The sequence below is a fragment of the Pelobates fuscus genome, chromosome 6, assembly GCF_036172605.1.
Source record: "Pelobates fuscus isolate aPelFus1 chromosome 6, aPelFus1.pri, whole genome shotgun sequence".
In the NCBI taxonomy this organism is placed as follows: domain Eukaryota; kingdom Metazoa; phylum Chordata; class Amphibia; order Anura; family Pelobatidae; genus Pelobates; species Pelobates fuscus.
The window spans coordinates 293,496,911-293,513,210 of record NC_086322.1 but is presented as its reverse complement, the minus strand read 5'-3'; the positions used below and the strand labels follow the sequence as shown (position 1 = coordinate 293,513,210).

The following is a 16,300-nucleotide window of genomic DNA, read 5'->3' as shown; positions in this document are numbered from 1 at the left end:
GTTCGTTCTTCGGAACCAATTTGAATCCAGATGTTTGGATTGTTAGGGTTAGAGAGTGGAAGTAATACCATAGGAGCTAAGAGTTTTCCTTTAACACAGGCTGTTTATTTTACACATTTCTGAATTATCTATGACCTCCTGACACTAAAATACTTAACTTCCTAATCCTATCACCCCATATACGAAACTCTTTTCCCTAAACCTAAAGTCTCAAATGCTAACCTTATAGCTAACCTCTAACTTTAAAAGCCTTAACTCGCGAACTCTAAAATCACCAAGTTGATTTGTTTATTTATTGTAATATATTGATCTGTAAGTGACCCTTTTGGTTGTAATCTCTGGATTTCCCGTACCAGCTGTCAATATATGTATTTTGTCTATGCAGATTTGTCCCCCCCCAAACTTACATAATTGTGCAATGAGACACATATCACACCATGCCTGTAGGAATGACTCGAGATAATGCACTTTAATGAGAAGCTATGAACCATACCAGACAACAGGATTTAGTACAGGAAGATACAGAGAGCATTCAGGGGTCTGATAGCAATACAAATTACACTGACCCAATATTTAAAACATTAAAAGGAGGAAAGGACAATAATACCTTCATTGTGCCCACGTACTTTCAGATAATTAAAACGTCCAACCTTAAATGGGTAATGGTTACACCAACAATCTGGTTTACTGGCTTGAAATTTCCACCACTTGCAAGCTTATCTTGGACCTTGACATCCCCACCAACCTGTCCAGCTAGGAATAAGGGAAAGGCCTATTTTCATGCTTTCATTACAAATGTGTACCATGATAAGTAGAAGGAAACAAAACAGAAAAAGACTGAACCCCTCCACCCCTCCTGTGTAGGAATATGTTTGACATATCAATATCTTGTTGACATTTTTTAGGGGGGTAGCAAATTCAGGCTCTTCTCTAGCGTCTAAAGGTTCTCAGTAGTGATTAGGCAACAAACAGTAAGACCATTTAACAAATTATTCCTGTTCCAAATGCACAGATCCACCACTCTCATGTACGTACATTTCCTATATGTTTTTGACCTTCAGTCTTTCTTCTGGATCTTGTAGTCTGTCCAAATACTTTTGAAACCTTTCCGAATGATCGTGACCCAGATTTCTTTATGTGTAAAATATATGTGTGCCTGTATATGCCCAGAAAGTTGAACTGGTGTCAATCACTGGCCATCACCAACAGTTATTCTAACAGTAAAATTGAGCCAAACCTGACATACTACAAAGTCTCCTCGAGGTATATCTTCATTCTGACAAGAGACTTCAAGACCCCAAAATTGGTATGATACTTAGAGAAATGTATTGAATAGTAAATGCTAGAACCATAAGAGACACTAGAAGACTAAATTTAGAGATAGATACTGGAAAACTAAACTATACATCCAGTTAACAGGCCTCTGTAGTCACTCCTGAGAAACATTGTAGAGACAGTTAGGAAGTCTATAGTCAAGCAAGTCCACCACTAGTGCTATGTTACATAAACTGCTGCCTTCAAGCTACCTCCAGAAGAAATCAAACTTGGCCTCCAAGCAACCTCCCACCTTAGGCTTCCAAACACGAGGGACCTCTATAATATTCTGTATCAACATACACTATTTATCATTTCAAACACATCAAAGTAAAGGCTTGATGGACCATACACATCACATGAAGAGAGAATGATCTGATATAATGAAGAAACAATATTTTATCTAGAGATATAATTCTGTTTTCTTTCATTTATTATGTTTTTTTCTCTTTGATACATATAAGCCTAATGAGTCTACTCAAGCACACTCTTGTGAGTGTGACCCACAGAGCATCATTGTCACCGCAAACATTTTGCACCAATCAATAGACTATCCAAATCTCAATCTCTCTATATATAGTGCCAGCAGCCTACACCACCAACCAGGCTTTAAAAGTTACTTGCCACTGCAAGCCTGGGTGGTCCATATTACACTCACCAGGTGTGAATTTCTACTTGCCTGGCATGAGCCTCACATGAGCCTGGTTAGACAATTTCTTGGTACAATTCATTGGTAAAAAAACTTAAACTTTAAAAAGACTTGCATATCCTTGACATCTCCCTAGTATGGAAGCAATTCATAAGATAGATTTGTAAAGGCCAAATTTAATTTCTCATCTTAATCGCAGAGTTAAAACTGAGAAGTTTTATTTTACCTTCATTTTTTTTCCCAATCCGTCTGACATCCTTCCGTTTTAATGTAGCCATTATTAAGTTATGTTTTCCCTTTTTTTTTGTTTTTCTTTTCATCGAATACTCAAGAGTTTTATTCTTACATAACCAAAACTAAAGATATATTACCACCAAAATAACCAGATTCAATTTTCGTTTGAAATACAACACAAGCTAAAAGAAATTGCACGCTGTTGCATTGTTTCATTATAAAATATGCTAAACTAATCCATAGGACATTAAACAGACCGAATTGATCTCACTAAGGTCTTCAGAGGCGTCCACCTGCCAATCTTTACTGATCCATAACTTCCTTAGTGCAAAATATCTATTTTTTTTTTCCAACGAGCGACAAGGGACTCACACGGTCATCTGGATTTATATGGTTTTTCAGAATAAAATATGGAAGGGGCTCACTTCTCTTGAAGATATTTTTTTCTAGGCGTGCGATACATATATAATATCCTACGGATTTTAAACAACCCCCCAGGTTGGTTATGTCATGAAGGTGAGATTAAAGGAGCCATGGGGGAAAGACAAAGGTTTGGTGACATGGAGTGAATGATGAATGAACTTTAAATAAAATAATTTGCTGATTTAGGGAATTGACGTGGAAGCGTGTGTGATGTTGGCTTTTATCCAGACATCTCTTCTCTCTGCTCTTTGTTCCTGCGAACTTCCGCTGCGTGAAGTTCCTGTAAATATAGCAATAGGTTATCAGATAGACTGATAGCAATAACAATGGACATATGGAATGAAAATATCTTAAGATTAGAAAGGGCAATCTTAACTGTTAAATGGTTAAAGAGTTAATCCATATACCATGACCACTTCTGCTTTTACATTCGGTCATAGTGGTAGAAATCAGTATGTGCACTGTTTCTGCTTGAAATGAGATATTTGCAGTTTTGTCCTGGTGGCTAGTTGCACCCCTGGCACACATGGCTTAGGCAGCCCAGTATTCTGTCATCAGTGCGCACTGCACTCTGGTGACAGACGTAGTGAGCTTCAACCCTTGTAGGTAGTGCTGGGAGCTCACCTGTAAGGGGACGTCTCGATCTCCCCTCTGTTGCTGCTGTGAAAACTTCCAGCCGTTTCCTCCTCCCTCCATTTTTTAAGAATGCTCTGTTTTGTTTTTTTATCCCCTCTCTCCTTTGTCCATCCTCACCCGACTCCGTACCTCCCTCCCCGTCCTTGACTCACATCTATGAGAAGCATTGGACTGGACCTCATAACGGAGGCAGAAATGTCAGACAGGGTGTGGAAAGCTTCACCCGATGCTGGATTCCAGGTAAGTATATTCTTATTTTACATGTTAATATATAGCTTATGCCCAATATGCATTGTAAATTTAAAAATACATTTATTTAAAAAGTATTGCGAGTAGCCCTTTAAGAAACAACATAATTCGATCTGCTGTTGTGCTCTAGATCTCATAGGCCACTCTGGCAGTTGAAGAGTTAAAGAACTGTTCTCCAATCCCCATGATACACTATTCAAATTAACTTAGGTGTTTAGGAGACACCGATTGGTTCTAAAGTGCAGCTTTGGATATTTCTGTGTAGATTCAGTCAGAGTGAGGGTCTTACATGTGTGGACCTTTTTTAGATCCCATTTTCCATATTTTCCCATTATTTTTATAAAATATATTACATGATATGAAATAGGTGGTACTGATGCCTTGTGCCCAGTTGCCTTGAATGGAATTTAGCCCAGGAAGAGAACACCTACCTTCTCACGGAGACGCTCCCTCAATGCGGCCAGGTGTGCATCACGAATCTCCCTGCTCAACTCCATTTTGTAGTTTAGTTTTTCCTCCGCCATCCGGCTGAAGTTATTGTTGTCTTCTATCGCTTTGTGTAGGACGTCCCTCTCGTGCTCTCGCTTCTCGGCCAACTGTTTCAGCACTTGCGCCTCCTGGGACTGAAAAGTATAATCTAAATATTTAGGTTCTATAGCCTACATGTGGGAACTTTTTTTTTTTTTTTAGTTCTTTATTTTAGTGTGCATGGAAATATAACAAGTGGGCTTGACATGCCCCAACGGCTTTGACAAGCATATTACTAAACATATGTTAACATTTGGTCAGCATGTGGAACATTCTGCACATTTTTTATATATAGCAACTTTACAGGATATCATCGTATGTTCAGTTTTAAAAGGTTGTACATAGTGGCATTTGCAATAGGCATGTGAATGTAAAACATAGAGGCTTAAACTTTGTCTTTATAAACGATTGGGTTAACATGCTAGGCAAATTATTGATAAGTAGACAGAACTTGGAGCGCTTGGTAAGTAGTGAGTAAAAGGGGGGGTGGGAAGGACATCTGAGCTGATCTAGCGTCAGGTATTTATAAATATAAGCATGCTGCCCTAATGAGCTGTCTAACCTAGGTTTTTTTTTGTTTTGTTTTTTAATTCTTTATTTTATTGTGCACAGCATTGAACAAGCATCCCTGATTGGCCACAACAGCGTTTCCAGGGCAAATTAGTAATCATTTGCATTAGGTATTGTGGCAATTTCTGTATCGGCACATTTTATAATGATGACAACATGGTAACAGCGTTCGAGTGTTTGTGTGGGTTAGGAGTGATTGTGGTATATACGCATGGCTATGTACATATATGTAGCTTACAGGGTTCGTATGAGGTTCCCTGCATTATTTAACCCCTTAAGGACACATGACATGTGTGACATGTCATGATTCCCTTTTATTCCAGAAGTTTGGTCCTTAAGGGGTTATGGTGCGTGGTACCGGGTATGTAGGTATGTAGGCTATATCAGGTGGTATAACATTACCAACGGGCAACGTGTATTAAGTACTGCATTTACATCGTGTTCTGCTCGGGCACCCAGCTTTAATGGAGGTATGCTTAGCTAAGTGTGCACTGAAAGTGAGTCGTCCCTGCTGCAGCTCAGTAAAGAATGTTTTGTGTGTTCCCCTATTAGTTTGGATGTTTTGTATGTCTTTGATCTGTAGGCAGTGTATGCGGAGACGTTGTCAGTTCACCCGCAATATAATGCCCAGTATTACAGATATTATCGCTGGTGCTATGAGTTAGTCATAATGCATTGTGCTAGTACTGCACTTGTTTTATAGTTTGGGGTGTTTCGATGGGTCTCCGTGGATCTTCGTTTCTGTGGTATACGAGGGCTTGCGTGCCTGTATGGTGCGTCTACCTGTGAGCATGATAGGTAAGTGAGGTTAATGGCCAGCTAGGCCCTTCAGGAGCAGCTTAAGTAGGGATGATGGCGGTGCTCTATACCCTTAGGTATCCTATCAGTGTGTGTCCCTGGGAGCCCGCTTTTTGTGTGGTCTGACAGGAGGGGAGGTTAGGTTCCTCGGATGATTTGGTGAAGCCGCAGTGGAGTGCTTCTCTGCGTGTTGTGTGCGTGTGTGGTCTAAGTGCCGTGAGAAGGGCTCTATTACCCCGAGCTCATGGGGGGGTGGGCAGACCGGTGGGTCTTTTTAGTCTGCTCGTTGTGTGATGGCTATGCTCTAAGTGGCTTAGTATGTATGCGATAGGAGGAGGTGTTTGTGCATTAGGGATCTAGCTATGGGTGAGGGGCGTGAGGAGTGTGATCTGCATTGGAGGTAGTCCTGACGGGTATTTCTCTTCAAGGTCTACCCCTTTCGGTGGCTGGGGGAGTGTTGTCTGTGTGCTGAGTATTGCAGTTCTGAGTGAGTAGCGTGTGGATGGATTTGAGTGCGAGTTATCAAAATCATATTGGAGTTAATGTAAAGTCTAGGTAATAAAGTGTGGAGCAAGTTTAGGTAAGAGTCCTCTTGTTAGTGGTACGTCCAAAGTCCCCTGGTTCTGGCCTCTCACCTAATTCTTCAGGTGTTCGTAGGGAGCTTGCCTGTGCTCCGCGGTCCGGTAGAGGTGGTTGGTCCCGTGGCAGATCCAGATGGTTGGAACGGTTTTAGTTTGGATATGTCCCAGGTGTGTGGGGTCTTCGGAGGCGGTATAGTGGTCCCCTGTGTTGCGTCGGGTGGTAAATCCAGTGCTGCAAGTACATTGTCCATCTCCGCTGGTTCCTGTATGCGGATAGTTGTGTTTCCATGGGAGATGGCCAGGCCTCTAGGGTATACCCAGCGATACAGGATGGAATGTCGGCGCAGTGTGCTGGTAAGTGGTCTGAACAGGTTCCGCCATATCAAGGTGAGTCTGGACAGGTCCTGATAGAATGTCAAGTCGGCATTTTCAAACGAGTAGGATGGCTGTCCCCTCACTGCTGACATGAAGGCTAGTTGTGCAGACCTTGTTTGGAGCTGCAGGATGACATCTCTTGGGGACCCCGTTGGGGTCTGGGTGCTTTTGGGATGCGGTAGACACTGTGGGTTAAGGCTTTTTTGGCTTGTTTTGAGGTTAGTACTGTGGTCAGGAGCCTTCTGACGTAGTGTGGTAGTTCCTCCTGGGGTACCGTCTCCGGGACTCCCCTGATTTTTATGTTCCGGCTCCGATGCCGATCTTCCAAGGCATCTAGGCGGTTTGTGAGTATTATCTGTGCTTGTTGAAGCTCTTTGTTTTGCGCTTTTATCGTTAGGTAGCTTGCGTTAAGGCACTGCGTGTCCTCTTCCACTTTCCTAACTCGGCCTTCCACGTGGTGTATCTCTTCCCGCACTATAGCGAGGTCCGCCGTGAACATTGTGCGGATGTTTCGGAGTAGCGCCTTAATGTCACCTTTTGTGGAGGGTAACTCGTTATCCTCATCTGAGGAATGTTGGTGTAGACCCCCTGTGTCTGGGAACTCATCCAGCTCGTCCATGGTCGCCATTTTCTTTTAGCGCGTGGTCTCCCGAGGCCTTAGCTGTACGGAGGAAAAGGTCTCCTATTTCGCGGGCCCCCGTTAGTTTGACGGGTCCCTGATGTTTGGACTTCTTGCCCATCGTGAATTGGCTAGTTCTGGGTTGTAGGTATTTGAAATTGGTTGCTTAAAAACGCTTTTTCTGGCTTAGTGTGGGGTAGCTCGCCTTACACACGTCTGCTCTGCTCGGCTGCTAGCTCCGCCCCTCCATGTGGGAACTTTTAATAATTTCGTAAAAAATGAATCATGAATATTCTAAATAAGATTGATTTGCTTACCAACTAGATGTGCAAATATTAGTGCCTTAATAAACACAGTTTTCACAGTTATCCCCACATGTACGATTAAATTACTGTTAACCACAGCTATGTTTGCTGAAAATGAAATAAGATTTAAGGAACACAAACATGTGTTCCTAACGCTATAGTGTCCTATTCACTATTCACAGATTTGCTTACCTTTCTTCCCTCGCCATGCTGTTCTATCTCTTCTCGCCTCCTTGGCTGGGTTCGAACTTGATGATCTCAGCCAATCCAATGCTTCCCCATAGAGAAGCACTGAAAGGCTAGTGTACATGTGCAGCAATTCGCGGCACGGCACCAATCAGCATCTGCTCATTGAGATGCATTGATTCAGTGCATCTCTATGGAAAGCGTTTAGCATCTTCATGCAGGTCATTAAGACACTGAACATGGGTCGTGCCAAGATTTCAGGACTTCATCCACGAAGTCCCTCCAGTGGCTGTCCAAGTGACAGCCACTAAAGGTGGACTTAGGCAGGCTATATGGCACAACATCACTATATTAAAAGGACACTGTAGTCACCAAAACAACTTTAGCTCAATTAAGCAGTTTTAGTGTATAGATAATGCCTCTGCAATGTCACTGCTCAATTCTCCTCCATTTAGGAATTAAATAACGTTGTTTATACAGCCCTAGTCATACCTCACTGCATGTGACCTACACAGCCTTCCTAAACACTTTCTGTAAAGAGTCATCTAATGTTTACACTTCCTTTATTGCGAATTATGTTTAATTTAGAATTTTTATCTCATTCTCTGATAATAGCTTAATAGACCCTGCAGGAGCCCCCTGTATGTAATTACAGTTCAATTTACAGAGCAGGAGATAAAAACTTTTAAAATAAGTAATATCTGATTGAAAATAACCATTTTGTTTTCATGCAGGCTGTTCACAAAAGTGAATTGAGCAGTGAGACTACAGGGGCATGATCTATACACCAACACTGCTTCATTAAGCTAAAGTTGTCTTGGTGACTACAGTGTCCTTTTAAGCTGTAGTGCTTCTGGTGACTATAGTGTCCCTTTAAACCAAACTAAATTAAAGAACAACAACAAAACAGTTAGAAAACATGTTTATACTCATTTGGATAGTATGATACTAATTATTAATAGATAATTTAAAATGAATTCTAACTCAGAGGTTGAAATGAGGATTGCTAAAAATAAGCTTTCCTTAAATACTAGAAAAACAGTTGCAATGGTATTCGAAACAAATCCCAAATTGCTTATACTACCTAATCCCCAATTAAGCATTATGACAAAGTCTAATTGTAATCTGACTAAGGTGAGTTCCTAAAGATATCTCGGCATATGGTTGGATAATAATTTATCAATGAGATTAGAAGTTGAAAAATCGGTTTAAACTTTATCCCAAACGTGGTGCTTTGTACAGAAATAAAGCCTGCATAGATCTTCCTAGAGGAAAATAAATTTTGTAGCAAATGTTAAAGGGTCACTCTAGGCACCAAAACCACACCATCTTAATAAATTTGTGCAAAGATCATATCTGCAGTCTTACTCTTAGTCCTATTCTCTTCCATTTAATAGTAAAATTTATATCTGCAGACCTAGCACGACCTCCCTTGATTATAGCCTCCCTACACACTTTCTGAAAAGAGGTGGTTATTTGGAACCTTGCATGGATCTTGCATTTCAGAAACAGTGGACCTTTTTTTACTTTAGGGCTTGCAGGGAAAAGGTGAAAAGACTTTCTTATCTCTCTGCTCAGAGATAAAAAAAAAAAACGTAATTTCCTGTTAATGCTGGCAGTTTGCCTGCCCACAGCCTCCTGTGTGAGATAAATATCTCACAAGCAGACTGAAGAATCCATCAAATGCTGCAAACATGTCCAAGGAAAATTGAATCTTTCCACCACAAATATTGTGTGTATATTATTTTATTTTTTAATATAATTTTTAAATGTCAGTATTTAACTATGATAAGTAAATATCTGTAGTCAGACACAAAGGCCAAGACTTTAGGTGAAAAGGTTGTTGTGCTTTGCGAAACCAGCGGTCTGGTAGACCTGTGAATAAAGAGGGCCCACCAAGGAAATGATTGAAAAAAATAATAAAAGGCAGAGGTGGGTGGGACAATCTGCCTGAGGCTAAATAGCCAGGTAACCCCTTCAACAACTCCAGATTGCACCTTAATATATATAAAATATATATTTTATAACTAAATACATTTAATTAACTCAAAACACTAATGCCTTTAAGTTAAAATTCTATTAGAGTTAGTTAACATTAATTAAAAGACTTAATTAACATAAGTAGAATGTATAAAACAATATGGATTTTTAGCTTCAAGAGGAGTGGGTGACATCAGACACGGACTTTTCAAAATGTTCTTGGCAACCTAGCTGATATAATAATATCTAAGCATTTAATTAGGAAAACTACATGTATGACCTTGTCCATTTCCAAGCACTGTGGTCTAAATGATAGTATTTGTTTCATGGACCTTTGACGGTTGAAATTTAATCTAAAGGATTAATAAAATTGTTGACTTTCAGACACCGCAGATGGAGTTCTATCCACTGAGCTATCTCTCCTGACACAGAGTACAAGGAAATGTTATAAGTGCACTGCAGTAATGTGACATTGGAGAAGGAGACCTTGGGAGTGTTATTGGTCAGGTACATTTTTTGTTAATTTGGCAGGCTTTCAGAAGAAGAGCTTGGGGAGAAGAAACAAGTGTTGCTACTGTTAAGGAACAGATGTTTACAATGAGGCCCTCATTATGTCCATCAGTCATCATAAAGGAATCCTTTGTTCCTCTGTGTCCAAGGTCTTCATTTCAATCAGTAGTAACAATAACTGATTAACTCTGGAAAGCAAAACGACTTATGTAAAGCTATTTTACTGGAACTCAAAGGAGCAGTGTAGCTGCTATATGCGTCAGCTGACAAGCTCAGCCAATGAATGGTGTTAAAATATGCATTAATACACCTCCGTCTTCCCCGGGACACTCATCCATTTTGGCGGTCACCTGACTGGTACCTTGTACGCTGTCCTCAGGCAGTGGCAGTGTACATCACCAAGTTTGAAAGGCAATCTGAGGCCTCTGTTGCTTTTCTTGTGATACCCAATATGTCATTACAATTTTTCCATTTACTTTTCTGTTGCTAATTTTATTTTTATTTTTTGACCTTATGGGTTTCAATTCATTATTTTGACCTGGATTCTCTCCAAACATGATGTTTGAATGTTATTTCTATGTTCAATGTGCTATGCTCATGTTGTCATACTCACGAGTGGAGTGAGATATAAATAAAGATTTTTTTTTTAAATAAATAAATGCATGAAATTGATATTGCTACTATGGAAGTGTAAGTAACGTATTAGCAATGGTCACACAGGGTGCAACAGTGGTGTCTTAAGAACCCTCGATTTTGGTCAAACCACTTGAAACCAACTTGAGAAAGATAAAAAGGATCTAGAAAAGAGCCTAATGGCACCGTAATCACTACATCAGCTAAGTACCACCTATACTGTCCCTTTAATTTTTACATTTCTAGGCAGGTGTTTAATGATAACTTTGCTCGTTTCAAATCTTTATTAAACTGACAAGGAAATTCCACATATTTAGTCATAACTGCAGAATTGGAAAAAAAATGAGTAAGAGAATCTTTATAATTTGGCCAATATAACCTAAAAATGTACAACTCCATATTTAACGGAACACTCCAACGCATAAAGCCCCTCAGCTCGAAGAAACTCACCTGTCTATTAGAAATAAGTCTCCTCTATTTATCTGGTGGAACCAAACTGTTATACCTATACAAAAGCAGCCAAAACCAATGTCATCTCCCCTTACAGGGTTATTTAGTAATGTGAGAACTGCTGTGAATTCAAAGTGAAATTTAAAATTTAGACTAATATAGCTAATTTTGGTTTGGCCTTAATTTTAGAATTCACTTTTGAATTCCCGACAATCCTCACTCTAGCGAGTAACTCTTTTAGTCGCCGTTAATCCTGGTATTTGCATTTGACCAAAACTTACTTTCCTCCTCTCTTCTGCAGCCTCAAGCCTTTTCTGCAGCTCCTCTAGAGAAATGTCCCTCTTTCTGGGGGACACGGCAACTGGAGGGCTCTCTGGTGACAAGTCGGAGGGAGACTTCAAGATGACCTCGAAGCTCTGGCCAGACGCCCTTTTATTTAACTGCTTCACCTCCATGTCTGTAAAGAGAGTCAGTTTTTAAAGGAATAGAAAACCAATTAAAGACAATATTTTTACTTGAATATATATTCCAACTCATTTTGTTAAGTAAGGACTATCCTGTTATATCTCTAACAATCCGTCTTGTTTCCAGGTAAATTTAAAATCTCAAATTACAGGAAAAATAGATGCTGACCTATTCAAAACGTCTGTAAGGCTAGGGACTGTCATAACCTATATAGAGAGTCATTTAAAGGTGCATACTAACGTTTAAAAATTAAAAAAAAAAAAAAAAAAAGATATATATATATATATAAATATATATATCTACTGTTAACAGAGGGTTCCTTTATTAGTTTAGAATACTGGGGCCACCTTGTTTTATATATATATATATATATATATATATATATATATATATATATATGTATATTAAAGGGACACTATAGTCACCTGAACAACTTTAGCTTAATGAAGCAGTTTTGGTGTATAGAACATGCCCCTGCAGCCTCACTGCTCAATCCTCTGCCATTTAGGAGTTAAATCCCTTTGTTTATGAACCCTAGTCGCACCTCCCTGCATGTGACTTGCACAGACTTCCATAAACACTTCCTGTAAAGAGAGCCCTATTTAGGCGTTCTTTATTGCAAGTTCTGTTTAATTAAGATTTTCTTATCCCCTGCTATGTTAATAGCTTGCTAGACCCTGCAAGAGCCTCCTGTATGTGATTAAAGTTCAATTTAGAGATTGAGATACAATTATTTAAGGTAAATTACATCTGATTGAAAGTGAAACCAGTTTTTTTTCATGCAGGCTCTGTCAATCATAGCCAGGGGAGGTGTGGCTAGGGCTGCATAAACAGAAACAAAGTGATTTAACTCCTAAATGACAGTGAATTGAGCAGTGAAATTGCAGGGGAATGACCTATACACTAAAACTGCTTTATTTAGCTAAAGTAATTTAGGTGACTATAGTGTTCCTTTAAAAAAAAATAAAAAGTTATAAAAAGCTTGCCTGTAACCACTGGCAGGACAGACTCCTTCCTGCAGCTGCTCCTCCAATGAAGTCATCAGTTTGGATGATGTTTGTCTAGTTAGCTGCTGCAGTAGAGAAGCATTGGGGGAAAAGGGCACATGCGCAGCATTTGCTGCACTATGCCAATCCAATACTTCACACAGAGAAGCACTGAGTCCAGTACTTCTCTATGAGAACCAATAGCAGCGTTGATGTCTGATGACAACAACCTCTGAAAATTGCAGGCCTTTTAAGTCTAAATACCTCTAGTGACTTTCTGTTTGACAGGTACTAGAGGCATGTTTTGCAGCAAAATGTAAACATTGCTATTCCTCTGAAACGACAATGTTTTACACACCCAGACAAAAGGCATCTATGCACCAAAGTCGCAACATAAAATGTAGTGATTGTGATGCTTGGAGTGTCTTTTGAAAAACTTTTGTTGGCTATTTAACTCACTCTCCACTTATTTTAATGAATAAATTAGGCTCTCACGTTTCCCAAAAATTCAGCTTGCAGAGTCAGCCATCTTAGCTTGACATGCATTATATTCTCCATGTTCATTTATTTCCGCCCTTACATTTATTTATTTATAAAATATTTTACCAGGAAAGATACGTTGAGATTTCTCTTGTTTTCAAGTATGTCCTGGGTCCACAAAACATTGCATTGATACATTATGGTACAATAAAATACAAAAACAATATTAAATACACAATATATACAAAATTTTACATAGAACAGGTAGGAAATATATAATCAACCATGACACATGCATTCTGTTTTGCGGTATGTAGAGAGGGATCTCTTAAAGGACTTTAGGGAGGTCGTTCCACAATTGCGGCGCTCTGTAGGAGAAGTATTTGTATTGAGGTAGACTAAATAAAGTGCAGGTACTGGATCGGAGGTTATAGGAGGTGGGAACAGCCGAGGAGAGCATTTTGCTCAGGTAGGGTGGGAGTTTCCCAGAAAAGCTCTTAAACACAAGGCTGGAAAGATGAAGGGTACATGCTAGCTGATTATGTGTTAATATTACATTAAGGACCAAAGCAGAGTTTTGCAGAGATAAAATATTAACAAATTAACAATTTCTTGCAAACTATCAAACTTTTTGTATAATTGAAGTTCGGATAGCGAAGGTGGCACTTCCATTTTATTGTGCAATCCCTTCCCCCATATCTCAGTAAGACTAATTTCGGTTGCATGGCGTATTCCTTTGTGAAAAGAGAAATGAACTTGTGACAAATGCATTCACTGACCTTCATATTGATAGATGGTGTTGGGATGCGGCTGGGAATAAAAGCAGGAGCAGATCAGGGAGAGCACGGAGAGTTCCTTCATTTTATCCTTGTAGGCTGCAAGTGGAAAAGATTAACATAACAGATAAACAACAAGACTTTCAAAAAAAGTGTTAACTCTGCAATTATACCACATCCAGAGTTGTTTTAAAATTAGCGACATGCTGTTTTTCCTACGATGAAAAGGAATATTCTTTAAAGGAAAATGTCAAGCACCATAACCACTAAAGAGGAACTACCACTTCTCATGATTTTTATATGTGATATAGGTGGTGTTTGTGACATCTGCAAAATAAAATTAAATATATAAATCAATCCTGCTGTATTTAGCTCTATTGCGCGACTGAGTGTCTCCATCTTGGCTCCCTGTCAATCATTGTTATAAACGCTGCCCTTGGCACCTGTCAATCAGCATACAGAGTATACGAACAAGGCCGCTCCAGGCGCACTGTGCTTTGGTCATGTAAATGCACGGATTAAAAAAACAATCAAAAATCTCTTTTCATATGCATCAAACCCAAAAGAAACATTAAAATATCCCTGTTAATATCATCCATACATGTTCTGAAAAAAAACTGCCACCTCAAGGGCAATTTAAAAATGTTAGTCCTATATTATTACCCTGCCCAGATTAGACAGAAAACAAAACGCGGTTTGGTAAAAAGCTATATTATAGCAAAATACTATTTTAGCTGTCTCTTCTGTAGAATGATTGAAAGGCACAATTTAATAAAGGAACGTTTATAACGAACAAGAATAGTCGCAGTGAACACATGAAAAATAAAAATATATATATATTACAAACAAATTAACCCGGCTAAAGTAGGTATGTCTCAAGACAGATTTTGGTGAACGAAGTGATAATCCTGCGCACCCTCAGATTGAGTTATATAATTTCTAGGTATTGTTCGATATAATATACACTTTTAGATTATCTCAGGTTTCTACTCCTGTCCTCCCGAGAAGGGGCAGGGTGTGAATAGTTTTATAATAGGAAATAAAGGCATCCCAAAGTCAGAAAAAAAAAATACAATATGATATATTGCAGCTGATCTCGCTGGAACCAGGTCTAATCATCTCTGGATACCTAGACAATTTATCTCAGGGCAAATGGTATATCTTTTAAATAAAATTGATTTGAAATTGATTGATTGAAACGTTTGCCAAACTGCTGGTAAATCTTCATCGAAGGTTGTGGATTATGTCAGCTTTCTTTGACGATTGACGGTTTGACAGATCTGGTCATATCTGATATTTCCCCTATAATAAAATGTAGTCAGACGTATGGCCAGATCTCTGGTGAAGGGTGCGTTAATTTTCTAAAACGTTTAGTGCCAATAAAACAGTGAAACAGGATTTTTTTCTATGTTCAATTCACATGGTATTCCTGGTCGTCTACAAGATTTAATTGATGATATTTTATATAAATTTAGCCTCATGAATTTATCACAACAGAGAGAGGGAGAGAAACAAAGTTTCCGTCTCTCCTCCTTCAATGCTATGTATGCCCTGGATTTTGATGTCAATTGCCAAATCTTTAAAAAAAACCATTTAAAGAAAATTTAGACAAATAAAAAAGGATGAGTCCAGTCAGTATCTGATTGTAGAGGAGATTTTCTGTTGGACCCAGTCAGAATGTGACAGTAATAGTCCTGTGTGAAGAAGTTCTGTCAAATCCAGTTAGTATCTAACAGTACTGATCCTGTGTGAATAAAGTCTGAAGGATCCAGTCAGTATATGACTGTACTGCTGCTGATGAAGATGTTCTGTTAAATCCAGTCAGAATCTGAAAATATTGGACCTGTGTTGGATCCAGTCAGTATCTAACAGTACTGATCCCGTGAGACAATGTTCTAATTGATTCAGTCAATATCTAACAACACTGGTCCTGTGTGACTATGTTCTGATGGATCCATTCAGTACCTGACAGTACTGGTCCTGTGTGAAGATGGTTTGATGGATTCTGACAGTGTCGATCCTGTGTGAATATGTTCTGTTGGATCCAGTCAGTATCTTAAAGTACTAGTCTTTTATGAATATGCTCTGATCAATCCAGTCAGTACCTGACAGTACTGGTTCTGTGGGAAAATGTTCTGATGGGTCCAGTAAGTATCTCACAGTACTGGTTATGTAGGAAGATGCTCTGATGGGTCCAGTAAGTAACTGACAGTACTGGTATGTGTGAAGATGTTCTGGTGGGCCCAGTAAGTATCTCACAGTACTGGTCCCGTGTAATTATGGTCTGTTGGGTCCAATCACTATCTGACAGTAGTGATCCTATATGAAGATGTTCTGATGGATAAAGACAATATCTGACAGTATTGATCCTGTTTGAACATGTTCTGATGGATCCAGATGGATCTAACTGTAATTGTCCTGTGTGAATATTTTCTGATGAATCTAGTCAGTATCTCACAGTACTGGTCCTGTGTGAATATGTCCTGTTGGGTCCAATTAGTATGTGACAGTATTGGTCCTGTGTGAACATGTACTGATGGATCATGTCAGTAT

At 39.2% G+C, this 16,300-nt stretch overlaps 1 protein-coding gene across 1 annotated transcript in view; it reads right to left on the bottom strand.

The window, feature by feature from the left end:
* Positions 1–454: 454 nt before the first annotated feature.
* Positions 455–16,300, bottom strand: part of STMN3 (stathmin 3) — a 33,165-nt gene continuing 17,319 nt past the window's right edge. The window contains exons 2-5 of the mRNA XM_063459491.1: positions 13,751–13,846; positions 11,322–11,497; positions 3,937–4,128; positions 455–2,900 (exon numbers count right to left, since the gene is read on the bottom strand). Of these exons, the coding sequence (XP_063315561.1) occupies positions 2,841–2,900; positions 3,937–4,128; positions 11,322–11,497; positions 13,751–13,846 (524 nt within the window). The 3' untranslated portion in view covers positions 455–2,840. The remainder of the gene's footprint in view (positions 2,901–3,936; positions 4,129–11,321; positions 11,498–13,750; positions 13,847–16,300) is intronic.